Raw genomic sequence first — 27,982 nt, forward strand, 5'->3', positions numbered from 1 at the left:
GGTAATAATAGAGGGCTGTTTGCCTGGGTTGTCTGCTAGCGTAGTGGAAGGTGTTTGCTACTGCAAGGGAGGTCTGGTTTGTTTTCGGTTCTAATCTCGATGGAGGCAGATAGACTAACAGTAAAGCAATTTTAAGAAATTCTCGCGCCCCCAATACATTTTATTGCTACCTTTATTCTGTACCAGCGTCCTGTGGATGTAAATATGAAGATCTTGTAGAATTTCATACTTATTACTGATTACTTTTTCCGCTTCTGTCAATAACTGAACTGACTTACGTGTGGCACTGAATGATTTTTGACTTAATTTCGTTATGAATCTTCATGCATTGCTAAATTTGCACCTTTTCATGGTAGGTCAGCAACGGTAATCCAGTATGACTGGTCTGAGCGTTGACACAGACCGTTTTGCAGCCGAATACGCATAATATTTTGCTAATTCGTAACGATCTGGGATACTTTTGTCTTACTAAAACAGTTATGTTGTATCGATAAACTGAAATTCGTTTTTATTAGTACAGTTCATACTAACTAGCGTTTCTTCTTTCATTTACATCTTATGTTTACGTGTTGTGTTTAACACACTAATCAGCATAGTCATACACATGATTGAAAACAGTCTGACAAAGTTCGGATAGTCTGTCAATTTCACGCCTGTGCATAGTATGTTGGTAGTACTTCGTCGCCTTGCCTGTTGAGCTGGGTAGCAGACTTCAAAGCTGTGCGGATCAGCATAACGAATAGGCAAGGGGTCTCGCTCTTTATGTCCACGACTGTACATGTAGAAACTAGAAAATTAATAGAAAGAAAAGCTGACATCTCGAACTGATACATACATTAACATCAGAATTTGTTGTCTTTAATTGAAATGATACAAAACGTCCCGCAGATGGCAACGTTATAAACAGAGACCTGTTTTTTTTAACACAGGTGAAAGTTTGTCATGTTTTTTTAGTCTCATATTTATTGAAAATTGGCACGTTCCCAACCACTACAATAGTGTTACTTTGTTTTTATTTGACACTAATGATGGCCCGTTCATTCTATGGATATATTGTGCATGGTGCCTCCGTTGATGCTATTCAAGTAACAAAGTGATTTCCATTACCAGGTCTCAAAGTCTTTGTTTTCCACACTCATCCATAAAGGTGCACGTGTTACACCACACTGACCAAGTACTTGTCATAGGTATGCACACAATGCAGATACACAAGCACCTTAAGCAACGCCTACGGCAAAGGGAAGGACCCAACACCAGTAAAAAAAGAAAAAGCATTACAATTTGTCAGACTTTCGACGAGAAGGTCGGTACAAACGTTGCGATAATTCAGCTGAACGACGATAATAATGAAAACAAACTGTAGCGTGGGTCAAGGAACCTGGCAATATTCGCTAGCAGTAATTTATAAGAAGCTCATGGAGAATTATTACTAGTTGTAGTAAGGTTTTTGGAGCCTGTGGTAATGCTTCCACTCACTGGTCGCTCCTGTCTTGGTGTTAAGGATCCATTTATCGTGGAAAAAGAGAGATCACAGACTTGCTCTTTGGAGGACGAGCAACAAGTAGCTATTGTGAAAATGTCTCATGGGCGCAGCAAAAATATCTGTCCGTCACAGCTTGTGCCCATGATATTTTTGATATTTCTTTCGAATGTTAACCTGTTTTTTGCCGACAGAATACTCTCTAACATTTGATAAATTTCTTTGCACAAGTTCTATACTATTTGATTTCTGGGCAGACTGTACAGCTGCCAAATATGAGACAAGATTTCTTTTCCCCACGGTATGAAATATTCTTTTTTCTAGTGTAGTGATAATGAATGAAAACTGCTGCATTTTTGCTAGAAGAATCACCTGTATCCTTAAAGACATGTGACTAGGATGAAAAAAGTGAATCATTAGTTAACTTTGAGTCATAGATGGCGGGATGGAATAATAGGTGGGGATTGTGATGGAGTGCCAGTATAACCCATGCTGTAAATAACTACAATTCATGTAATAGTTTTCACATCATTTTATTCTAAACAGCTTACATTACAGTACAGTATAAGTTATACAAACATTAAAGGCAGTATATATTACATTAAATAGATATATTTAATGGGGCTACTTAAGACGTCTGGTCTGTGATCTTACTTCTCAATACCTAATATGATTCGACTGGGAAATCTAAAGTATTCTCCAATGATCGGCATGAAAATGCAAACAATTATCTAACAGACGGTATTTTGTACATGTATTATCTATGTTCTCCATCACTAGTAATTCCCCTACAGAGATATTCTGTTTGTTCACAGCCCAAACCCAGAACCGAAATCTGAGTCTAAAGATGTGACGAAGAAAGAAGATTCCGTAAGGAAGTGTACTCAGCAGGTCTGCTCTTGGCCTTCAGGTACTGGAGCTAAGGGCCATGGCATGGCAAGAAGGTAGCACGATGGCCAGAAATAGCGGTCGTAAAGGAAATAATATTTTCTGAGTAAGGTTTTCCTTACATTCAGTAGGTAAAATGTTCATTCGTCAAATCTCCAAGTTCTTTCTCGAAGTGCGTGCAAAATTGACTTTCACTTTTCTGTCTTTAGCTTTATAGCTTTTTGCTCATCATATTTTGAAATATCGTGTGATTCTTCATTCTTAAGACCTAACACTAATGAACAAATCACTTCCGTTCTATAAATCATTAAATGTCTACCCAGAAACATTTACTTTAAAATCAGTAGACGATGTTGAGACAACAGTACTCACAAATATTAACTCCGGAGTAAGTATGTGCATTTCTTACACTGTACAGTCTTTGTTGGAAGATTTAATACATAAATGGAAGAATCAGCCGGTAATTCTTCTCTTCACCGATTATCGAGCTACACAAGCATCCTCTATAACTCACCAACACAAATCTGTTCACCAACTCGTAAGATTCACTGTAAATCGAAAACGAAATTTCTGGAAGTACATTTCAAATGTATTACAAGAACCATAAAACAGACGATTTATTCTACATATTTGGTAAGAAGAACGATCACAATTCCAGTAACGATACCGAAAACAGTCATTTTTTTTAGGAACGTACGCAACAAGTAGCAGAAAAATGTCCACACAGTAGCTCAACATGGACAAAAGAAAGACGGAAAATTTAGGTGGCTCTAATGAAATTTAATTGGGGGTAAAAGATACACGAAAAGAGAGTTGATAATAACTGGTAGACACCGAAAAGAACTGAACATCTTAAGCATGAACTATCAAAGTATGGACTACAGACAATTAAGACAGGACACTCTTTATAAATGGTAGATTATCGGACTGTTGATTACAACTAGTGGAAAGACTTGTGGAGCGACTAGACGAAGGAAAGAGATCTGTAGATATTGAAGTTAAGTGTCTAATCTGTGATGGGAACGTGGTGATAATGATAATAGTGAAAATGACTAACGAAGATTTTTGTAAGGGATTACTAGGATTTCCTCATCAGATAATCTGTCGCTAGGTCGTTGACGTGCTGTAATATAGTGAACTCTCGAGACAATAATTTTCTGGTCAGTATAATCTACCAGGAACTGTGCAGCTGTGTAAACGGCCTTTCACTATGAAATGCGAAAGCGGACGTGGCGGGTGTTGTTGGTGATGAAGAATTTGCAGATGTCTTCACTCAGGCCATTTCCAAAGGTGCGCTCTCTCGGGAAAGGCCAGGCAAGTTGATGGCGTCTCTGGAAAACTCAGCGGCAGTGGCCAGCGGTTCATTTGCGGTCAACCAGCCGTAGCCGCAGCGGTCCGTCCGGGGTGAACATGGGATGCACGGCGTACTGCAGCGGCTCATGGTGGTATTCGATGCGGAAGGCCTGCACCATCTGCAACACAGGTCGACACGTTTCGTTCCGTCCATCTCAAATAATTTTCCACATAACCCTGGCTCAGAATTTAGTGGTAACAATGCAAATTACATACGACATAACACGCAATAACAACTTAGATGGCCCACACAGAAAAAAACAACTCAATATTTTATGGAAAAAAGTGTGCTACGTTGTTTCATATACAACACAAGAGCTGTATCTGGCGTCCCTCAGGAAACTGTAGCGGCGAGGCAGGCTCCAATAGTCGATAACGCTCTGGTTCGTTCTTCGGAACGTAGTAACCCAAATATAGGTTCTGTCAAAACTAAAGAAGGTAAGACTTTGAAAAGACGTCTGAGAAAAATCATTGCACCGTTTACGTTAGACTGGAGTGTCATCGGCTGAACAACTCAGATACTGTTGCTCGACTACAGTACTAGGAGCGGCGTCTGCAATCTGTACATAAAGGAGAAGTTGATCCTGAAATGATCGTTGTTCTGGTGGTTTATGGCTACATTTATCAGGATACGTGAACTCGCAGAAAAACCGACGTTGGAGTTATGAAAATCCTCGCCAGTTACAGAGCCTCATCATGATGTGAAAACAGGAGTGCGGTGTGCAAAGAGTGCAACACGAATTACTGGACTCATATTTTTCCATCAAATCTCAACTTCTGGTACGTGAGCAATAAATCGGAACACTTTTTTTCAGACGACTAACGACTAACGAAAAGAACATGATAATTTCGTGCAGGACAATTCAAGAGCACAAAACGCCAGGGCGTATGCAGCGGTGTTTTTGGATATGGTAATTGTTCTATCTGAACTGGCCCGTCGAAGCACTGTCGCTACTTTGAAAGGTTTCGGTTCAGTTCAGGCACGCTTCTGTGAACATATGCTTCTCACAGACCAGTCTCAAGTGAGCGCAAAGATTTTCTCCGACGTCTACAGGGTGTTTCCGTGGAGCGTGCAAAAATTTAACACGTTGTAGAGGATGCTCCACTGAACAATTTGAGTTAGGGGACTTGTGGTCGGAGAAGCCAGCTTAAGTGGATAATAGAAATAAAATCACAATACTGTGTACTTTTTTATTTACATTAGTTACAGTTAACTGCAATCACCATCATTGACACAATGCGCGTACCATTTGTACTGTATTTTACAAAACGTGCTGGAACCGACGCGCATCAACCTCAAGCATGACTTCGGCAAAGAAAATTCTGACGCATCTGGACAAGTATCCCTGGTGTGTTTCACTTTGCATCACGGGCAGCTACAATTCTGGCAACTAATTCCTTCTTCGTATCCACTGGGGTCTCATACACAAGGGGCTTTAGACATCCCCATAAGATATAATCAAAGGAATTAATGGCAGGTGACCTGCAGACAATGGAATAGGATCTCCCAATCCAGCGACCAGGAAATACAGTATTGAGATGGTTGTGGGCACCCACACTGACGTGAGGCGGTGCACCATCATGTTGTATCCACATCCTCTCACGACCAGCCAAGGGTACGTTCTCCAACAACTCATGTAGAGCTCTTTGCACGAACCTCAAGTACAGGTGACCATTCAGACGGCCACGTAGAAGATATTTCCCAATGAGATTGTCGTCTACAATGTCGCCCCAGATACTCACAGCAACACATACTTGATTGTGTGACTACTAAAGCATTAGGGTTTTCCTCAACCCACACATGGCTGTTCCTGCTGTTCGAAATACCACCACGATTAAATGAGGCACGTTAGTAAACAGCAGGATTTAGAGGAATTCATTGTTGGAGCAACAACTGGCACATCGCGACCGTTGGTGCAAACTCAGTCACAAGCGTGATACGGATGTAATTGTTGTTTGTGGAGTACTCGCCACTCAGTTGTATGTGCAGTGCCCATTTCACGTGCAATACGAGGAGTACTTGTAGTGGGGTATAATGCCATGTACAGAGGAGATGGTGATGAGGTTGTTGTTGCTGTTGTTGTTGTTGTGGTCTTCAGTCCTGAGACTGGTTTTATGCAGCTCTCCATGCTACTCTATCTTGTGCAAGCTTTTTCATCCCCCAGTACCTACTGCAACCTACATCCTTCTGAATCTGCTTAGTATATTAATCTCTTGGTCTCCCTCTACTATTTCTACCCTCCACGCTGCCCTCCAACGCTAAATTTGTGATCCCTTGATGCCTCAGAACATGTCTTACCAACCGGTCCCTTCTTCTTGTCAAGTTGTGCCACAAACTCCTCTTCTCCCCAGTTCTATTCAATACCTGAACATTAGTTATGTGAGCTACACATCTAATCTTCAGCATTCTTATTTTCTTCTTGTCCGAACTATTTATCGTCCATGATTCACTTCCATACATGGCTACACTCCATACAAATACTTTCAGAAGCGACTTCCTGACATTAAAATCTATACTCGATGTTAACAAATTTTTCTTCTTCAGAAACGCTTTCCTTGCCACTGCCAGTCTACATTTTATATCCTCTCTACTTCGACCATCATCAATTATTTTGCTCCCCAAATAGCAAGACTCCTTTACTACTTTAAGTGTCTCATTTCCCAATCTAATTCCTTCAGCATCACCCGACTTAATTCGACTACATTCCATTATCCTCGTTTTGCTTTTGTTGATGTTCCTCTTATATCCTCCTTTTAAGACACTGACCATTACGTTCAACTGCTCTTCCAAGTCCATTGCCGTCTCTGACAGAATTACAATGTCATCGGTGAATCTCAAAGTTTTCATTTTTTCTCCATGGATTTTAATACCTACTCCGAATTTTTCTTTTGTTTCCTTTACTGATAGCTCAATATACCGATTGAATAACATCGGGGAGAGGCTAAAACCCTGTCTCACTCCCTTACCAAACACTGCTTTCCTTTCATGTCCCTCGACTCTTATAACTGCCGTCTGCTTTCTGTACAAATTGTAAGTAGCCTTTCGCTCCCTGTATTTTACCCCTGCCACCTTCAGAATCTGAAAGAGAGTATTCCAATCAACAATGTCAAAAGCCTTCTCTAAGTCTACAAATGCTAGAAAAGTAGGTTTGCCTTTCCTTAATCTTTCTTCTGTGATAAGTCGTAGGGTCAGTATTGCCTCAAGTGTTCCAATATTTCTATGTGATCCAAACTGATCTTCCCCGAAGTCGGCTTCTCCAGTTTTTCCATTCTTCTGTAAAGAATTCGTGTTAGTATTTTGCAGCCGTGACTTATTAAACTGATAGTTCGGTAATTTTCACATCTGTCAACACCTGTTTTCTTTGGGATTGGAATTATTATATTCCTCTTGAAGTCAGATATTCACAGCAAAACGTACTTGTGTGACTCTACTAAAGCATGAGGGTTTTCTGATCCCACACATGGCTGTTCCTGCTGTACGAAATACACCCACGATCAAATGAGGCCTCGATAGTAAGCAGCAGGATTTAGAGGAAATCTGGTCGATCAATCCATTGTTGGAGCAACCACTGGCACATCGCGACCCTTGGTGCAAAGTCAGTCACAAGCGTTGCATGGATTCGTTGTGGGTGATTGTGTAATTGTTGTTCGTGGAGTACTCGCCACTCAGTTGTATGTGCAGTGCCCATTTCACGTGCAATGCGAAGAGTACTTGTAGTGGGGTATAATGCCATGTACAGAGGAGATGGTGATGAGGTATCAGGTTCGTGGTTAGGGTGCAACCTCTTATTCCGCTTAAAAAAACATTAACTTCGGAGGCTTTGAACACATTCTAGGGTACAATGTAGTGCGTACAGTGGAGGAACCGTTCGGAGACAAATGCACCCTGTCATAAAGCAGCAACTGTGAGGCAATGGTTTCTGGACAATAACATTTCTGAAATGGGCTGGTCTGCCCATAGTCCCATCCTAAATCCAATGAAACGCATTTTGAACAAGTTAGAACGTAGAATTCGCTTTTGATCCCAAAGTCCAATAACACTACATTCTCCCGGGTCGGATTTTTTGGAAGAATGGGCTGCCATTCCTCCACATGCATTCATAGACTCACTGGAAGTGTCTCCAGCAGAGTTCAAGTCATCACAAAGACGAAGGGTGGACACACCCCATGCTGATGTTCACTAATAAGTATCCGGATATTTTTGACCAGATCTCTCACCAAAGCTTTCGTGTCTTGTGAGTTTTACGACCAAGGGCGTGTTGGGAATAGTGTCGCACGGCTACATGGCCAATAGAGAAAGAAAGCGGTAGAAAGTGCAAGATATGTCGGATGTCCACGTGCGTAACGATTATAGTTTATTAACCATGAAGGAGCAAGTGTCCCTTAAAGAAGCGGATTGGCGGCGATGTAAAGTAAAACGGTTCTGGAGGAAGCAGAAGTGCTTTAAGGATATTGGCACCTACGTATCTTTTCCAAAGAGAGTCTGACACTGGAGAACGTCGACGTTTAATTATTTGAGACTAAGACAGGGGCCGCTTATGTCTGCAGTAAATTTAGAAATATCGTGTTTACAAGATGCCACAGTGGAAAAAAGTTACCTGATGAGACGAGTAGCACTTTTCAAATTACGGCGATTGCAGCATCTGGATGTGTAATTTTGTAGAGTTGTTGAGATCTCCTGACAAGCACATGTGACGTTAAAAGTACACAGTGTCATGTGGAGGACAGGTTGTCATTTAATTCCTCCTGGGATCAGTGATCGTTGTCGGAGGCACTACGATAATTGCAGACCACTTTGAAGTTGTCGCTCGTGACACGCATACCTTCACACCTGCTATTTACAGTGTCAGACGGTGTATTCCTACAGCACGACTCTTTATAGCTCAATGTCCCATACGTGCTCCATCGGTTTGGAAGCATGTCTATAAATTCCTGGAAATGCATGAGCTATGCATTGGCATGTGATAACTACTATGGACCACGTACCAAGCACTTGCAGAATCTGTACCACAATGAACAGCAACTTTTTTTATGTCCAAGATTAGACAATGCGAAAGGTTCATTAATTCTGCGAAAATCAATTAAAGGTACACCAATTCAAAAAGCCTTGCAAACCGAGGTAGCCCGTGTAAACGTATTAAGGCCAATCCAGATGACTTCTTTAGCCATCTAATCACGATGAACGAATCCTTGGTGTGGCTATATGGCCCCGAAACAAAGGAGCAAACAAACAGTTGGAAACATGTTGTTTCACGATCGTAGTTTTGTGACGGTTCCCAAACCCAAGGTCCTCGGCGGTACTTTTGATGCAGCCACCACAAATTGTATTAAGCGTGGGTAGTGACCAGGATGTAGCTATGTCTGTTGGCCGAAAAATAATTAATGCCAAGAATTGCGCCAGCTAATGAAGAGATAACTTATCTTTATTTCTGACGAAACGTGCACCAGCAATACAAGTCCAAGTAATATCCAAGAGTAATCCGTGTACTGAGCCTAGTCGAATACAATAGCAAATATCACACTGCAATGGCTCCGCTATAAACTCCATGAAAGGCTAGCAATAGACAATCGACAATAGACTGTCTGTCTCGGGGCCAGCGCTCCTCCTTATATGCGAAAGGCAGAGGGCGCTGCGGACCCGAGCTCAGCCATGGCGCGACCTCTTCCGTCTGTGGTAACGCCCTGAGACGCCGACGGCCACGACAGGAACTGTGGCCAGCGATGTCACGGTCAGGGCGCGAGTGCGCGAGTTGGTTGGTTGGTTGGTTGGTTGGGACCGTAGATACAACACGCCGAACAAGGCTAAGGCCCAACCATCAACAGGCAACATGATGAGGGCTTTTTGGGACTGCCATGGTTTGGTGCTAGCATATGCTCGGAAAAGACGTAGGGGAATACATTACCGAAATCTTCTGACGAGGCTGCGAGAGGTTATTGTGACGAAGCACAGCGGGAGGCAGTCTGAGAGGGTAATTTTGTTTTACGAGAAGGCTCCAGTTCATTGTTCACAGGATACGGTCCCACTTGCTGCTTCTTTGGGACAACAAATTTTTCTTCTAACCCCTCCCCCCCCCCCCCTTTCACATGGTGCCCAGTGACTTCTACTTCTTTCCTCAGTTGAAGAAACCATTGAATGGCAGACGTTTCCATAACGCCGACGAGATTATTTCCATGGTGAAACGTTTCATGACTAGCCAAAATGCAGACTTCTGCTACTAAGGTTTCCACCCAGTCATTCGTCATTGGAGGGTGCCTATGTAGTGAAAGACTAACTATCACAAAGTTCCATGGTTACAGCTTGATTTTTTCTGGTTTATAATTAAAACCGTGTGACTAGTCATCGTGATGGTTAAGTCGTGCTACATTTTCTGTTAATCATCCATCATAAGGTACTGGCTCGATTATGGAAGTAGGGCCCGCCCAGTTGGCCGTGCGGTCTGACGCACGGCTTTCCGGGCTGGAAGGAGCGCCAGTCCCCGGTACGAATCCGCCCGGCGGATTTGTGTCGAGGTCCGGGTGAGCCGGCCAGCCTGTGGATGGTTTTTAGGCGGTTTTCCATCTGCCTCGGCAAATGCGGGCTGGTTCCCCTTATTCCGCCTCAGCTACATTATGTCGGCGATTGCTGCGCAAACAAGTTCTCCACGTGCGCCTACACCACCATTACTGTACCACCCAAACATAGGGGTTACACTCGTCTGGTGTGAGACGCTCCCTGGGGAGTCCACCGGGGGCCAAACCGCACAGTAACCCTGGGTTCGGTGTGGGGCACTGGAGGGGTAGATTGCGGTAGTCGTGGTGGGGTTGTGGACCACTGCGGCTGCGGCGGGGACGGAGACTCTCCGTCGTTTCTAGGTCCCGGTTAACGTAACATGGGAGTAGTTCTACAGTATTTTCCTACATCTACATCTACATAACTACTCTGCAAATCACATTTAAGTGCTTGGCAGAGGGTTCATCAAACCACAATCATACTATCTCTCTACCATTCCACTCCCGAACAGCGCGCGGGAAAAACGAACACCTAAACCTTTCTGTTCGAGCTCTGATTTCTCTTATTTTATTTTGATGATCATTCCTACATATGTAGGTTGGGCTCAACAAAATATTTTCGCATTCGGAAGAGAAAGTTGGTGACTGAAATTTCGTAAATAGATCTCGCCGCGACGAAAAACGTCTTTGCTTTAATGACTTCCATCCCAACTCGCGTATCATCTCTGTCACACTCTCTCCCCTACTACGTGATAATACAAAACGAGTGCCCTTTTTTGCACCCTTTCGATGTCCTCCGTCAATCCCACCTGGTAAAGATCTCACACCGCGCTGCAATATTCTAACAGAGGACGAACAAGTGTAGTGTAAGCTGTCTCTTTAGTGGACTTCTTGCATCTTCTAAGTGTCCTGCCAATGAAACGCAACCTTTGGCTCGCCTTCCCCACAATATTATCTATGTGATCTTTCCAACTGAAGTTGTTCGTAATTTTAACACCCAGGTACTTAGTTGAATTGACAGCCTTGACAATTGTACTATTTATCGAGTAATCGAATTCCAACGGATTTCTTTTGGAACTCATATGGATCACCTCACACTTTTCGTTATTTAGCGTCAACTGCCACCTGCCACACCATATAGCAATGTTTTCTAAATCGCTTTGTAACTGATACTGGTCTTCGGATGACCTTACTAGACGGTAAATTACAGCATCATCTGCGAACAACCTAAGAGAACTGCTCAGATTGTCACCCAGGTCACTTACATAGCTCAGGAACAGCAGAGGTCCCAGGACGCTTCCCTGGGGAACACCTGATATCATTTCAGTTTTACTCGATGATTTGCCATCTATTACTACGAACTGTGACCTTCCTGACAGGAAATCACGAATCCAGTCGCACAACTAAGACGATACCCCATAGGCCAGCAGCTTGATTAGAAGTCGCTTGTGAGGAACGGTGTCAAAAGCTTTCCGGAAATCCAGAAATACGGAATCAACCTGAGATCCCCTGTCGATAGCGGCCATTACTTCGTGCGAATAAAGAGCTAGCTGCGTTGCACAAGAACGATGTTTTCTGAAACCATGCTGATTACGTATCAATAGATCGTTCCCTTCGAGGTGATTCATAATGTTTGAATACAGTATGTGCTCCAAAACCTTCCTACCTTTGCGATGACCATCTGTATCTCGAGGTCAGCGAAACGGCGGCCGAGGCACATGCGACGGCCGTAGCCGAAGGGGAGCGACGCGAACGGGTGGTGGGTACGGGACTGCAGCCAGCGCTCCGGCTGAAAACGGCCCGCCTGCGGGAAGTAGCGCTCCGACCGACCCATCACGTAGTGCTGGAACACCACCTGCGTCTGCAACACAAGGGGCCCGGCCGCTCTCAGCACCCGAAGTCACAGCACTGCTGGGGGAACAACCCACACTCACCAACAGCAGGTAGCAGTTCACTAGTGGGAAAAAACAAACGCACATGCACACATTCACACACACATAGGCAGACAGACACACTTACAGAAAGAGAGAGAGAGAGGGTGCGAGTGTGACTAATTGAGAATGAATGTGAATGAGTGAATGTGAGTGTGACTAAATGTGAGTGAGTGTGAGTCTGAGTGTGACAGAGTGAATGTGAGTGAGTGAGTGTGAGCTAGACTGAGTGAGTATGAGAGTGAGTGAATGAGAGTGAGAGTGTGAATGAGAGAACATGCCAGTGACAAACAAGGGGTGAGAGAGAGAGAGAGAGAGAGAGAGAGAGAGAGAGAGAGAGAGAAGGAGAGGGAGACATGGATCGACAAAGCAATAGATGGAGAACCTAACAAATGGGCTTAATGCTGTAACCACTTTTGAATCCCACATTCCACCGTTAATACACAGTCGATGGTATTCATTTACATCACTTAATCTGCAATAGCACCGTTAGTTTTCAGTCTTACAACTATAGCACAGTTTCTCAGCGACAAATAAGGTTCAAATGGCTCTGAGCACTATGGGACTCAACATCTCAGGTCATCAGTCCCCCAGAACTTAGAACTACTTAAACCTAACTAACCTAAGGACATCACACACATCCATGCCCGAGGCAGGATTCGAACCTGCGACCGTAGTGGTCGCGCGGTTCCGGACTAAAGCGCCTAGAACCGCTCGGCCACACTGGCCGGCGACAAATAAGGTAACATGCTGACTAATTACATGCTTTCATAAGTTATGACACTTTTCTAGCTGTATACAGGGTGTAAATTTTAATTTGACAAACTAGAATAACTCGAAAAATAAGCGTCACACGAAAAAATGTGTAGAATCAAAGTTGATTATTTTCGAGGAGGACATCGGCTGGTGCTAAAATTAGCCCGCCACCCCAGCCCCCTGGGAACCCCCATTTTTTACTGCAGAATCAGATTCTACATAACAAACTACGTAAATTTTGTTTTAAACATTTCTTTTGATTCTTAGTAGTTGGCACTGTAATTCAAGAAAATCCGTGTTCTCATTTTTTCGTGGAAAATGGTTACAGATAAATAAAAAATACTTATTCACCGCTAAAACTGAATCTCTCCCTATAGGGTGGGGTTTAAGAGAGAGAGGAATTAGAGTTTTACAGATGTTGACCCAAATAATTTTTTCCGCAGATTCGGATAAGTTTTGTTTGTTTCGTGGTCATGAGGCCACACAGCTTTTAATTATCAAACAAATCATCTGACTAGCTAACTAACTAGCCAAACATCCTACTTACTAACGAGTGAACTTAATTAAAAAACTAACTGATTCACGAACATGGATTTTCTTTTTAGTTTAATATCACAATCCAGGATCGTTCTCTGTTGTCGAAGTTTGACGACAAGGTTTCGGCGTCACACCTTGCCGTATGCGTTTTCACAGTCAAGTTTATCGCTGGTGCGAGTTTATTCAGGTTAAAGTTTCTAGTCATCTACTCTGTCATTCCGAGTAATTTTACTTCGGTGAAAATACTCCGTTGAAAACCCATTTCTCCCGGTCATACTGTATCATCTCTTGTCAGAGATCCTTCAGTCCTCCTTTCGATGGTTATTTCGAATATTTTGCCCAGTGAAGTAAGGAGGATAATGGACCGGTAATTTTTGAATTGTGTTGGATCCTTGTTAGGCTTTGGTATCGGCACAATTTTGTGCCATGCACCACATTTCTGGGTAAACGTGCGTTCTGGAGCCAGGTGTCATAAATTGCCGTCAAACCAGTGGTTTATGCCGTAGATGCGTCACTTGTTCATAGGCTGCTTTGTCTGCGCCTGGTGCTTTGAGAGGTACTAGAACACTGATGATGGCCTTTACTTTGCTGATGGTTGGTCAGCATGGATTCTATTGTAGTTAGGTCTCTGCGCTAGATTGCTAATTACGCGCTTTTCATTGGCTTCGCGCTCGTTTTGCTGAGTCAATGATAGAGTGTTTTATTCCCAGTGAGTCTTATTCGGCAAAAGCACCCTGGATTAGTATTTGCAGCGTTGCCGGGGATTATCTAGGTGCTTTCTGTGATGAAATATCTTGACTAACTGCCACTCCTCCTTGGTTTGGAGTATAAACGTAATTATACGTATGTGGTGTCTGTTTTTTCGGACATGTATTCATCACGTCTTCCGAGGTCTCAGTGCGCCATTCCCGAAGGCTTTGCTTAAATTATAGTCTGTTCGTTTAATCTGGAGCTTCAGTCTTCGGCCCCTTCGTTTCTGATGTTTTAGCTCTTCAAGGAGGGGTTGTAATTTGCTCTAATTGGTATATTGTCTGGTCGTGGTCGTGATCGCCAGCTTTGGTGCCATGGACATTTTCTTCTGTCAGGTAAATGATGGAATCATCCAAGGAGGCGACATCGCGAACAGGATGGATTTTGTGCTGAGATAGCGGGCGAATTGTATCCAGTTAGCTTTTGTTTATCTTAGTGGTAGGATCGGAGCTGTTAAATTCGGCAGCTTCGGTGGTTACGGTTTGATGTCAAGCTGCGGAGCGTTGTTGGTTCCAATGGGAGGTCAATATTTTTAAGTTCGTACCTCAATTGGTAAAACCAGAAACCTTATAGGATAATTTTGAAGTCCGTCCGTTCGTCTGTCTGTCTGTCCGATTGTTCAGAACCGTTTTTCCCAGGAACGGGTAGACGCATCAATTTGAAATTTGTGTCACATATTAAGGTCTATGGTCCCGTGGCAATAGAATAAACGTTAGCTTCTAAGTCAGTGCAATGAAAAGATACGGCTATTTATGTCACATCTTTTATTACTCGCAAACTCAGTCATCAAAACCTATAGGGTACTTCCTGTTGTCTAGAATCATGACTTGTGGCAAGAAGCAAGGTTTCACTGTACAAGTAGAAGAAAAAATCCGAAAATTGCCAATTTGTAATTAAATCACACAAAAAAGTCATTTGTTATCTGACTGCCTGTCCGTCCGTCTGATAAGACCCCTTTTCCTTAGGAAGCGGTAGACGCATCATACTGAAATTTACATCAAATACGAAAATCTGTATTCACTTGGCGGTGTAATAAATGTAAGCTTCTAAGTCAGTCCAACTAAAACATATGACGAGTTATGTCACATATTTTGGTACTTGCTAACTCACTCATCCAAATCTACAGGCTGCTTCCCGTTGAAGCAGAACCATGAAATTTGGCAAAACTAAAGGTTTTACAGTACAAGTAAAGGAAAAATTATTTTTAATTATATCACACGAAATAATATTTATTTTGTCACTTGTTATCCGACTTGAAAGTAAAACATTCTAGTAAGTCTTGAAATCTCTGTGGCCGACATTTTGCCAGTTTCAGTGTCGATAACAGGCAAAAATCGTCGAGATCTTCGTTTCCCGGATTGGATGAACCGCTATACACATAATTAAGTTTCTACGGAACCTTAATGCGCGAGTCCTGCTGACCCCTGGCATTTCTTTCCTTTTTTTTTTTTTTTTAAGACACCAGGATGTTGGTTTTCTGGCGACGCGACAGTGCTCGGTTCAGTAGGACCCCACATCGTCGCATCCAGTTTCTTCGCCTTAGAATAGTTTTATTCTCTTGGGGTGACGTTCCGCGAAGTCCACACAAAAACCTTATCGTTTAAATTACTTGTCCATATAGTGTGTTGATCTCGACTGTTGTTTCTTCTACGGTTCGTAGCCCAATTAGGGTTTTAATTTTAATAACCAACAGCCCCAGTTGCACCGTTTACCTAGAATTTACCCAGGTTTCAGTCGGGATAACCCAACCTTCTTCAGAATAACAGTAACTACCGTTTGTCCATAGTGGACATCGTCAAGCTAAAACTACAAATCCATAAATTATCGTCAGAATGTAAAACTTATCTGGCACTGCCTCGGCCCCACTTCGCGACCGCGATGCGGCAGCCACGAGTGCTGTACTCGAGCAGTACAGCACTAATTCTAGGTACACGGTGCAACTGAGGCTGTTGGTTATTAAAATTAAAATTAATATTTATACAGTTGCTGACAGGGCCGCGAAATGTTGAAAATATTCAATTAGGGTTTCCTCCTCTGGCTCTTCTATCGGTCCAGCGTTGTTGTTATGGTCTTCAGCCCGAGGATTGGTTTGATGCAGCTATCTACGCTAGCCGATTCTGTGCAAGGCTCTTTCCTCAAAATAACTTCGGCAACCTACATCCATTTCAACCAGCTTATTGCATTCTGCCTAGATCTCACTCTACAATTTTCATGTCCCGGATTTCCCTCAATTACTTGATTGGCTTTTTACAATTTTCATATCCCGAATTTCCCTCAATTACCAGATTGACTTTTTATTGATGCCTCAGAATGTATCTTATCAACTATTCCCATCTTTTAGTCAACTTGTGCCGTAAATTACGTTTTTACTCTATCAGATTCAGTATATATTTCGATGATCTGCTTTAGAATGCTTTGTTTTAAAAGGTTAAAAAAATTATATATATATTTTTTAATTATAAAGACTTTAAGCAAATATTTTATCTTTACATTGTAATTGTCTTTTACCAAACATTATTTTATGATTGACTATCTGTTTTAGAATTTTTGCTTTTATGCTTTTAGACTGCATATTGCTAATTCACATCGTTTTATTTTTGACACTGGCTCATAATTTTATAATTTTAAATTCTTTCATTTTTATTTGCTTATATGACTGGCATATAACTTGAGGAATAGCAATGCCTTTAAAAAAAGCACATGTAATCTACATATCAACTTCATAGATAATATTTTATATATACGGACAACTACTTCGTATCGTATTTGGGCAGCATGTAGTATACATGTCAGCTACAGATTATTGTAGCTTACTCTTTTCGTTTCAATAAAGACAAGTTGCTGCTCAATAATACATCGTCTGACGCCACAGTCTTTGCCATTCTACTTCGCAACAATTTCGTTGGAAAGAAGCCTGCTGCCACATCTTTGCACTGGCGTTTGTCCTCACCATGGCAACCACTAGTTCGACTATCGACTTTACAACAACTTCAGTGAAAAAAGCCTGCTGCTTCATCTTTGCAACGGCGTCTAACTTCACCATAGCAACCAGTGGTTCCAAATGGTTCACTGACAGGCCTTGAGAGGGCAACCCATGTACTGCCAAACCGAAGTTCATTTTCCTACATATTTAAATATTTTTAACGCTTCTTAATTGACAATTAGCTGTTTAATAAGCTAAGTTTAGTGTGTATTTATTTCTAATTCTTGACAATGTTCTTTTAACTAAGAAATTTTAAATTGTAATTCGACTCATAACTCATTGGTTAATAATGACATCATGCAGTCAGAAGTGGGTGGAGCCTCCATTATATATAGTAAGACGTGCACTGGTTTCTCCAGTAGTGATTCTCCAACAGAAAGAGGTTCCTACTCAATGGTAATTCAACATTTTATAGCTTTACAACTTTATGTATTTTGTTTAATGTATGTAGCCCTCTAATTAGAGCTTTGTATACAACTTATAGGTCTGAAGATGACCACAGTAGTGGTCGAAACCGGTCACCTTGTTAAATAAATCGTGATCAAGACTGTTTTTAATAGTAAATATTCTCAATAGTTACTCGGTATGCCCATCTAATACTCACCATTCTTCTATAGTATCAGATTTCAAAATCTTTTATCATTTTGTCTAATCCGCTGATCGTCCACGTTTCACCTCCGTACAAGGCTACACTCCAGACAAATACTCCCACAAAATATTTACGAACACTTTAATTTACACTGAGGCTACAAAAGTCATGGGATACCTGTTAATATCGTGTAGCACCTTCTTTTGCCCAGTGTAGTGCAGCAGCTAGACTTGGCATAGACTCAGCGAGTCGTTGCAAGCTTCCTGCAGAAACATTGAGCCACGTTGAGACTCTGTAGCTGTCCTTAATTGAGGATGTTGTGCACGAACCGACCTCTCGACTATATCCCATAAACGTTCTGTGGGATCCATGTTGAGTGATCTGGGTGGCAAAACCGTTCGCTTGAATTGTCCAGAGTGTTCTTCAAACCAACCGCGAAGATTTGTGGTCCGTTGACATGACATCGTTGTTTGGGACGATGAAGTTCATGACTGGCTGCACATCGTCTCCAAGCTGCCGAACATAACCATTTCTTGTCAATGATCGGTTCAGTTGGACCAGAGGTCACAGTTCGTTCCATGTAAATACATCCCACACCATTATGGAAGCTTCATCAGCTAGCACATGGTCTCTTGACAACTTGGGTCCATGGCTTCGTGGGATGTACGCCACACTCGAATCCTACTAGCTCTTACCAACTGAAATCGGGGCTCATCTGACCAGGTCACGGTTTTCCAATCGCCTAGGGTCCAACCGACATGGTCACGAGACCAGGAGATGTGCTGCAGGCGATGTCATGCTGTTGGAAAACACTCGCGTCGGTCGTCTCGTGCCGTAGCCTATTAAATCAAAACTTCGCTGTACTGCCCTAACAGCCACGTCCATCGTACGTCCCACATTGATTTCTGTGGTTATTTTGCGCAGTGCTGCTTCTCTATTAGAACCGACAACGATACGCAAACGCCGCTGCTCTCGGTTGATAAGTGAAGGCCATTGGCCACTGTGTTGTCCATAGTGAGAAGTAATGCCTCAGATTTAGCATTCTCCTAACACTATGACACTGTCCATCCCTGAATATTGAATTCACTAACGATTTCCGAAATGGAATGTCCCTGCTTCTAGCTCCAAGCACCATTTCACGTTCATATTCTGTTAATTCCCGTAGTGCGCCATAATCACGTGGGAAACATTTCCACATGAATCGCCTGAGTACAAATGACAGCTGCACCAATGCATTGCCCTTTTATACCTTGTGTACGCGATACCACTCCAATATGTATATGTGCCCATAATCATCCCATGACTTGTCACCTTAGTATAATTCGATGTTAATAGATTACTTTTTATCAGATGCTTTTTTTTGTCTTTACCAGTCTACATTTTGTATGCTCTCTGCTTCAGCCAGCATCAGTTATTTTGTTGTCCATACGGAAAACTCACCTACAACTCTTAGTATATTACTTTTAATTCCCTTATTATCATCTGAATTTTTTCTACTACGTTTCATTACCTTTGTTATACTTTTGTTTGTGTTCATCTTATAATCACTTTTCTATGCACTGCCTAGTCCGTTGAAGTATTACAGCATTCGCAAACCTCAGATTTATTAATTCTTTCCCGGAACTCTTACTTCCTTTCCAAATTTCACCTTTATTCCATTTACTGCTCTCTTAATGTACAGGTTGAATAACATGGGGGATAGGCTACAATCCTGACTCATTTCCTTCTCAATTGCTGCTTCCCTTTCATGTCTTTCGACTTTTAAAACTGCATTTTGGTTTCTGTATTCTTTCGATTCCTGCATTTTAGCTCTGACACTATCATAATATAAGATAGTGTAGATTAGTCAAAATCCGGAACCAAAATTGGACTTATCCAAGGTCGGCTTCTACCACTTTTTCCAATCTTGTGTAAATATTTTGCAACCATAGTATCCACACCTATCAGCACATGGTTTTTGGAATCGAGTTACTGGATTCTACATCTACATCTACATCGAACTCCGCAGTCCACCTTAACGTACGTGGCTGAGGATACCCAGTACCACTGTTAGCCATGTCCTTTTTTCTTCCATTCTGTATGTATTAGCCCTGTCTCATACACATTTTTCACCAGGTGGAATCTGTCATGGGTGGCCTACCCGTGAATCTCCACTTAGGTCTTTCAATGCCTCATCGAATTCTTCCCGCAGTATAACAACTCCCATATAATGATATTTTCACTCTGTAGCGGAGTGTGCGCTGATGAGAAACTTCCTGGCAGATTAAAACGGTGTGCCGGACCGAGACTCGAACTCGGGACCTTTGCTTTTCGCGGGCATATGCTCTACAAACTGCGAAACTTGCAGGAGAGCTATGAATTTTGGAAGGTAGGAGACGTGGTACTGGCGGAATTAAAGCTGTGAGGACGGGGCGTGAGTCGTGCTTGGGTAGCGCAGCTGGTAGAGCACTTGCCCGCAAAAAGCAAAGATCGCGAGTTAGAGTCTCGGTCCGGCACACAGTTTTAATCTGCCAGGAAGTTTCGTCTCGCAAATAATGTTGACATACTTCCACTTCTCTTTCCATAGTATTGTCCTCAGGTTTTCTTCCCCTACATAGATCTTCTGTATCTACCTTCTACCTTTCAGCTTTCATTCTTTGTTTATCACTAGCTTGTGATTTGAGCTCTTGATACTTATACAGCTGTTTCTCTTATCTCTAATGGACTCTTCAGTTTTTTCTGCAGGCAGCATCTCTTTCTCTGAGGCATGCATGTTTCTAAAGCTTTGTATTTGTGTTTTAGCCATTCCTGCTTAGTCGTTTTGGATTTCCTATGAATCTCATTTTTTACTCTGTATTCTATTTCGCCTGCTTCATTGGCTGTCTTTTCTAGATTTTCTCCCTTACCTTGCATTATTCAAGGATTTCTATTTGTTTCCCTGTTTGATCTTCTGCTATCTACAGTATTTCATCTTTCAAGGCAACTCATTCATCTTCCTCGTACATGCATTAGTATATTATTGCCTTATTTATTTTTTAACTCTCAATAATCTCTTGCTCTTTCAACATAGCCAGGTATACATTTCTGCAGTTTTTATTTTTTCCGGTTTTAACCTGCAGTTCATGACGAATAAATTATGGTGTGAGTCCACATCTGTCCCTGGTATTGTTTTGGAGTTTAAAATCTTATCATTATGTAATATAATAAAAACTTTCCAGTGTCTCCAGATCTCTTCCATGTATACAACCTTCTTTGACGATTCTCATACCTACAGTCACACACTGCAATAAAATTTTCGTCTCCCTTAACTATCTGAATATTCCTTTTATCTCATCGTACATTCTTTCAGTCTCTTCATCATCGGTGGAGTTAGATGATATATAAACGTATATTACTGTGGTGGGTGTGGGCTCCGTGTCTGTCTTGACTGTGATAAAGTGTTCACTGTACTATTGGCTGTAGCTTTCCGAATTCCGGTTTTCTTGTACATTATTAAGCTTACTCCTGTATTATGGCTACTTGATTTTTGTGGATAACACTGTACTGATCTGACCAGAAATCCTGTTCTTTCTGCCACAGCACTTCACTAATTCTCCTCATATCTAAATTCAGTCTATCCATTTCTCTTTTTAAATTCTCTAAACTATCTACCCGATTAAGTAAGTTGACATTCAGTGCGTCGACCCGTAGAACGCGAGTTTTGTTTTTCTTGATGACAACATTCTCCTGAGTAGTCCCCTCCTGAAGATGCGAAAGGGGGATAGTTTTATCTCCGGAATATTTACCCAGCAGCAAGTCATCATTTAAACTTACAGTGGAGTTGCATGCCATCGGGAAGAAAAATAACGGCAGTACTTTCTCCTTGCTTACAGCACTGCAAATGCCGAAAAGGCTGCTGCCGCTCTTCAGGAAGCATCTATGGTACGCCTATCCGAAGTCCGTAGAAAAGTGAGGTAGGGCAGCAGCGATCTGTGTTGCTGTTGGCTGACGCTGTGACATCACGAAAGAACAGTTTTTGCCTCGGAAACAGCGCTATAACAGGCAGACCGCCCATCTATCCGGTGTATTTGTGATATGTTTTAGTTTCTGTTTTTTTAAATTAAAAACAGTATGGTTGCAACTTGTTCTTTTATTAACAACTCATTTCGTCTTCTGGGGCATATTCAGTTTATCTTAAAATTTCCTTTTGCAACATTTTAAAAATAATAAAACGTCCTCTGCCACACTAAAGTATGAGACCTTTTCCTTTTCTAACAGGCACGAGTCGAAACAGACGAACACGCAGAGACCTTAATAAAGTCGTACCAGCACAGCAGAATGGTGCAACAGTAGCGCCCACTCCCAAAGAAGTGTACACATTTAAACGTAATAAACAGTGCTGCCCCCATAACTTCACGGTAGGGACGTCAGGCGGTCACACAGGCGACCAATGACCAGTTCCCGATGGCGACATCTGACAGGATTGCTGAATCGTTATAGAGTACGTGGCTCAGCCACCCCAAGTCAAAGACCGTTGTTCTTTAATTTAAGATAAAACAAGATTCGTGATTTTACTTAAACGATAACCCTTGCCTCTAATTATTCTATAATATTATCCACTAGTCTCAATTCAATGGATTCCCTTAAGACACAGTTGCAATACTAAAACGCAGTAGTGACTGTATGTCTCATTATATATCATTCTGTGTCACTCGTTAGACAGTGCTCTACTACCGCTGATTCCTCCGGAGGTAATAGCTATTCCCTACATCACGCTCTTCAGTGTCATGGAGGCGAAGAGAAGTGGTTTAGCCTAGAATGAGGAGAGAAGCGAAAGATGTTGACGAGAAATCCTGTGAGACTAGCTGGTTTGGCAAGTTGCGGAGAGATGGTAGTTGTAGCTGAACTCACCCCTTTCGGTATCTGGTATCCAGCGATGACGGTGTCCTTCGTCAGACAGCGGCCATTGCCTATTACCACTGGATACAACCTGTGCAAGAAAACAGTAACAATATCTTCAGTAGTTTAATCAAGTGATATGTGTTTAAGAGCATTCAGCGCGATTAGATATTAACAATCACACGGTATCAGCGTGCTGAATTTGAAATTTTGTGGATACGGCAAAGTAAAATAAGAGTTCATGAGCAGTATTCAACGGGAAAAGATGACGGCGTAAAACATTCGAATATCAATCCTTGGTATCTACTGAAAATGCCAACACCGTCTTGGAATGGACTCAACTGAAGAAACACTTGAAAAATATATGTTAACAACTTCTACGCCATTTCTAGAATGTTTGATAGAATGGCAAATGTCCTTAGACGCAATCTTCCATTTGTTCTACTGAAATTCATTACTTTCTTTAATATTTTCATTTATTCATATATTTCTTTTGTAAAATGATTTGGTCTGCGCATCTACTGTTTTCCTTTGCGGTCTTTTTGACTAATACCTGCTCTCTCGCTTATGTGGTGTTCTTCTGTTTGGAGTAAGCGTTAAGATACATCCTAAATACAAAAGAACATTATCAAAAATTCTAATCAAAACCAGAAAGTGTAATAGGGAGCATACAGAGATACACTTCCTACGTCACTGCTGGCGGTAAAATCCTTCTTAGATATGTTCGGGGTACAATATTGAAACCGAAAAACAGCGGACAAATGATGAAAAAAAATTTTCCCCATTAATCCAAAACCAGTCATGACATCCATACATCGACATTCCAGACTTTCTCCAAAATACTTTAGATGAACATCTGGACTGACTCCTAACCATACACACAGATTTGCAATACATATCGAAAACAGGACATAGATAGTAGGAAAAGGCAGAGAAGGAAAAGTAGTAGATGAATATGGACTGGGTGAAAGGAATGAAAGAGGAAGCCGCCCGGTAGAATTTTGCACACAGCATAATTTAATAATTTCTAACACTTGGTTTAAGAATCATGAAAGAAGGTTTTATACGTGGAAGAGACCTGGAGAAGCCGGAAGGCTTTAAATTGATCATATAATGATAAGACAGAGATTTCGGAACAGATTTTAAATTGTAAGATATTTCCGAGAGCAGATGTAGGCCCTGACCACAATTTATTGATTATGAACTGTAGATTAAAACTGAAAAAGCTTCCAAAGGGTAGGAATTTACACAGATGGGACCTGGATAAACTAAACGAACCAAGGATTGTAGGGAGTTTCAGAGGGAGCATTAGGGAACGATTGACAGGACCAGGGGAGGTAATATAGTAGAACAAGAATGAGTAGCTTTGAGAGATGAAATAGTGAAGGCAGCAGAGGATCAAGTAGGCAAAAAGACGAGGGCTATTAGATATCGTTGGATAACACAAGAGATATTGAATGTAACTGATGAAAGGAGAAAATAAAAAAATGCAGTAAATGAAGCAACCGAAAGGGAATACAATGGTCTAAAAAATGAGATTGACAGGTAGTGGAAAATGGATAGAGGACAAATGCAAGGATTTAGAAGCATATATGACTAGAGGAAAGTAGAGGAAAGAGAGATGTCGCCTACAGGAAAATTAAGGAGACCTTCGGAGAAAAGGGAAGCACCTTTACGAATGCCAAGAGCTCAGATGAAAAACCAGTCCTAGGCAAAGAAGGGAAAACAGAAAGGTGGAAAGAGTATATTGCGGGCCTATACGAGGGAGCTGTATTTGAGGGCAATATTATGGAATTGGGAGAGGACGTGGACGAAAATGAGATTGGAGATACGATACTCCGTGAAGAATTTGACAGAGCACTGAAAGGCCTAAGTCTAAACAAGACCCGAGAGTAGACAACATTCCGTTAGAGCTACTGATAGCCTAGGGAGAGCCAGCCAACACAAAACTCTTCCATCTTGTTTGCAAGATGTATGAGACAGGCTAAATACCCTCAGACTTCAAGAAGAATATAATTCCAGTTCCAAAGAAAGCAGGTGCTGATATGTGTGAAAGTTACCGAACTATCAGTTTAATAAATCACGGTTGCGAAATATTAACATGAATCCTTTACAAAAGAATGGAAAAACTGGTAGAAGCTGGACTCGCTGAAGATCAGTTTTATTACCGGAGAAATGTAGGAACACGCGAGGCATCACTGACCCTACGACTTATCTTAGAAGGCGGGTTAAGGAAAGGCTATCCTACATTTATAGCATTTGTAGACTTAGAGAAAGCTTTTGACAATGTTGCCTGGAATACCGTCTCTTAAATGCTAAGGGTGGCAGGGTTAAAATACAGGGAGCGAATGGTAATCTACTATCTACACAGAAACTAGGCAGCAATAATAAAAGTCGAGGGTGTGAAAGGTAAGCAGTGGTTGAGACGACAGAGACAGGCTTGTAGCCTATCACAGATATTATTCAATCTGCATATTGAGCAAGCAGTCAAGGAAAAAAAAGAGTAGGAATTAAAGTCCAGCAGGAAGGAATAAAACTTTGAGATTTGCCAATGGCATTATAATTCCGTGAGAGACTGCAAAAGACGTGGAAGAGCAGCTGAACGGAATGGGCAGTGTCCTGAAAGGAGGATGTAAGATGATCATCAACAAAAACAAAATGATGATAATGGAATATAGTCGAATTAAATCTGGTAATGCTGAGGGAATTAGACTATGAAATGAGACATTTAAAGTAGTAGACGAGTCTAGCTATTTGGGCAGACTGCGCCTTCATTTGTAGCTTCAAATTCCTAGAAATAAAAGTGTCGGGTAAATTCAGTTTTAATATAACCAGAATAATATTAATAGTTGATAACCCAGCTTACCTCATTGCTGAAGGATTATTTCAACTTTGCAATTAATTGCAGACGCTCACCTCCCTGAACACTTTTATACACGTCACAACGTTTGTAACTGCAGTGTCGCTCAACGTTATATTTTTTGGTATAACAGAATATCGACGTACTTAACATGTAGCACGTCCTCCATATCCGCAAACAGCCATTGCAATTCCCCTTGGGATTCTCGGTGCACACAATTTGCACTAGGACTTGGTCTCTTCTCAGCTGAATCCGCATTCATAGCACCAGCTGTCACCGCAGCGAACCAGTAGGTTGACAACAGTACGCAGCTAGCCTGCCCGCTCGCCACCCGTGCACTAAGCAGGTGCTCACTAGCCCGAATGCCCGATGTGAGCAAGCCTGTTCTAGATCAACGAGAAGAACCTGTATGTTTTGGTGCGTGAATTTGCGAGTGTAAAATACGTTAATTAAGTGGCCGCATCTTTTTAGTAAATTGACTGAGAAACAACGTTTTTACAACTCTAAGCATCTATAGACCATAGTGCGTGACATAAATTTCAACTTGATGTGTCAACCCAATCCTAAGAAAAAGAGGTCTTAACAGACGGACAGTCAGACAGTCGTATAATAAATGACAAGAAAATATTTTTTTCATATGATATAATTACAAATAAACAGTTTTCGGAATTTATCCATAAGCTGTACCGTGAAACCTCGTTTCCTGATTTCGTGATTCTAGGTCCACAGGAAGTACACCACAGGTTTCGTGGAGTGAGTTTGTGAGTAACGAAATAGGTGTCATAAATAGCCGTATCTTTTGACTGAATTGGCTGAGAAGGTTAAATTTTTATCACTGCCAAGGGACCGTAGCCCTTAATATGTGATATACATTTGAATTTGATACGTGTTGAAAAAGGGTTTTTGACAGTGGTGCAGACAGACGGTCAATATAATGATCCTATAAGGGTTCCGTTTTTACCTATGGAGGTACGGAACTCTAAAAACAACCCAAAACTTCATCATCTAGAGTGCCATCGTAGCAGACAGGTTACTGACAATCCCATATTCTACCTACTACACTAAAGCGCCAAAGAAACTGGCATAGGCATGCGTATTCAAATACAGAGATATGTAAACAGGCAGAATACGGCACTGCGGTCTATAAGGCCTTTATAAGACAAGTGTCTGGCGCAGTTGTTACATCGGTTACCGCTGCTACAATCGCAGATTATCAAGATTTAAGTGAGTTTGAACATTATGTTGTAGTCGGCGCACGAGCGATGGGACACAATCTCCGAGAAAGCGACGAAGTGGAGATTTTCTCGTATAACCATTTCACGGGTGTATTGTGAATATCAGGAATCCGGTAAAACATCAAATCTCCGACATCACTGCGGCTGGAAAGAGATCCTGTAAGAACGATAGCAACGATGGCTGGAGAGAATCTTTAAGTGTGACACAAGTGCAATCCTTCCGAAAAAGGTACAGATTTCAATGCTGGGCCGTCAACAAGTGACAGCATGCGAACCAGTCAACGAAACGTCATCGATATGGACTTTCTGAACTGAAGGCCCACTCGCCTACCCTTGGTGACTGCACGATACAAAACTTTGTGCCTCGCCTGGGCCGGCCGGGGTGGCCGAGCGGTTCTAGGAGCTACAGTCTGGAACCGGGCGACCGCTACGGTCGCAGGTTCGAATCCTGCCTCGGGCATGGATGTGTGTGATGCCCTTAGGTTAGTTAGGTTTAAGTAGTTCTAAGGCCTAGGGGACTGATGACCTCAGAAGTTAAGTCCCATGGTGCTCAGAACCATTTGAACCATTTTGAGCCTCGCCTGGGTCCAGGGACTGTTCCCTGGTCGGACAAGTCTCGTTTCAAATTGTATCTAGCGGACAAACGCGTGCGGGTATGAAGAAAACCTCATGAATCCTTGGACCCTGCATGTCAGCAGGGGACTGTTCAAACTGGCGGAGGCTCTGTGACGATGTGGGGCGCAGTTGGAGTGGGACGACTGATACGTCTAGGTACGACTCTGGCATGTAATACGTACGTAAGCATCCTGTCTGATCGCCTGCATCCATTCATGTTCATTGTGCATTCCGACAGCACAGGCAATTCCAACAGGACAATGCGTCGCCCCACATGTCCAGAATCGCTACGGAGTTTTTGGCAGGTGTACCAGTTTCTTTGGCTCTTCAGTGTATATTCCTTAAAAAGCTCCTGTAATGGAATTTTTCGTCTATGACCAATGTCAACATTACTTACGTCTATGCTGCTGAGACCCCAACCGCTGGGGACAATGGTAAACCTCTAGAACCGTAGTTCTATGAAACCCACACTGTCCCCAAAAAATCCCGAACCCACCTTGAGATGGGGCCGCAGATGAGGTATCACCGTCTCCCACAGTCCCAGTGGAGTCAATCAATGGAACTTAATGGGTATACTGCACCACCCCAGTAGTCCGCTCTTGTTGGGAGACCCACGTAAGTCACATGCAAGTTTTCATTCACACTGCTAGGAGTTGATC

General features: G+C 42.1%; 1 protein-coding gene across 1 annotated transcript in view; it reads right to left on the minus strand.

Moving 5' to 3' along the window:
• Positions 1-1,997: 1,997 nt before the first annotated feature.
• Positions 1,998-27,982, minus strand: part of LOC124622940 (probable cytochrome P450 301a1, mitochondrial) — a 216,917-nt gene continuing 190,932 nt past the window's right edge. Inside the window, exons 8-10 of the mRNA XM_047148730.1 lie at positions 22,626-22,704; positions 11,877-12,071; positions 1,998-3,840 (exon numbers count right to left, since the gene is read on the minus strand). Coding sequence (XP_047004686.1) covers positions 3,730-3,840; positions 11,877-12,071; positions 22,626-22,704 — 385 coding nt within the window. The 3' untranslated portion in view covers positions 1,998-3,729. The remainder of the gene's footprint in view (positions 3,841-11,876; positions 12,072-22,625; positions 22,705-27,982) is intronic.

Source organism: Schistocerca americana, chromosome 7 (genome assembly GCF_021461395.2).
Source record: "Schistocerca americana isolate TAMUIC-IGC-003095 chromosome 7, iqSchAmer2.1, whole genome shotgun sequence".
NCBI classification, from domain to species: domain Eukaryota; kingdom Metazoa; phylum Arthropoda; class Insecta; order Orthoptera; family Acrididae; genus Schistocerca; species Schistocerca americana.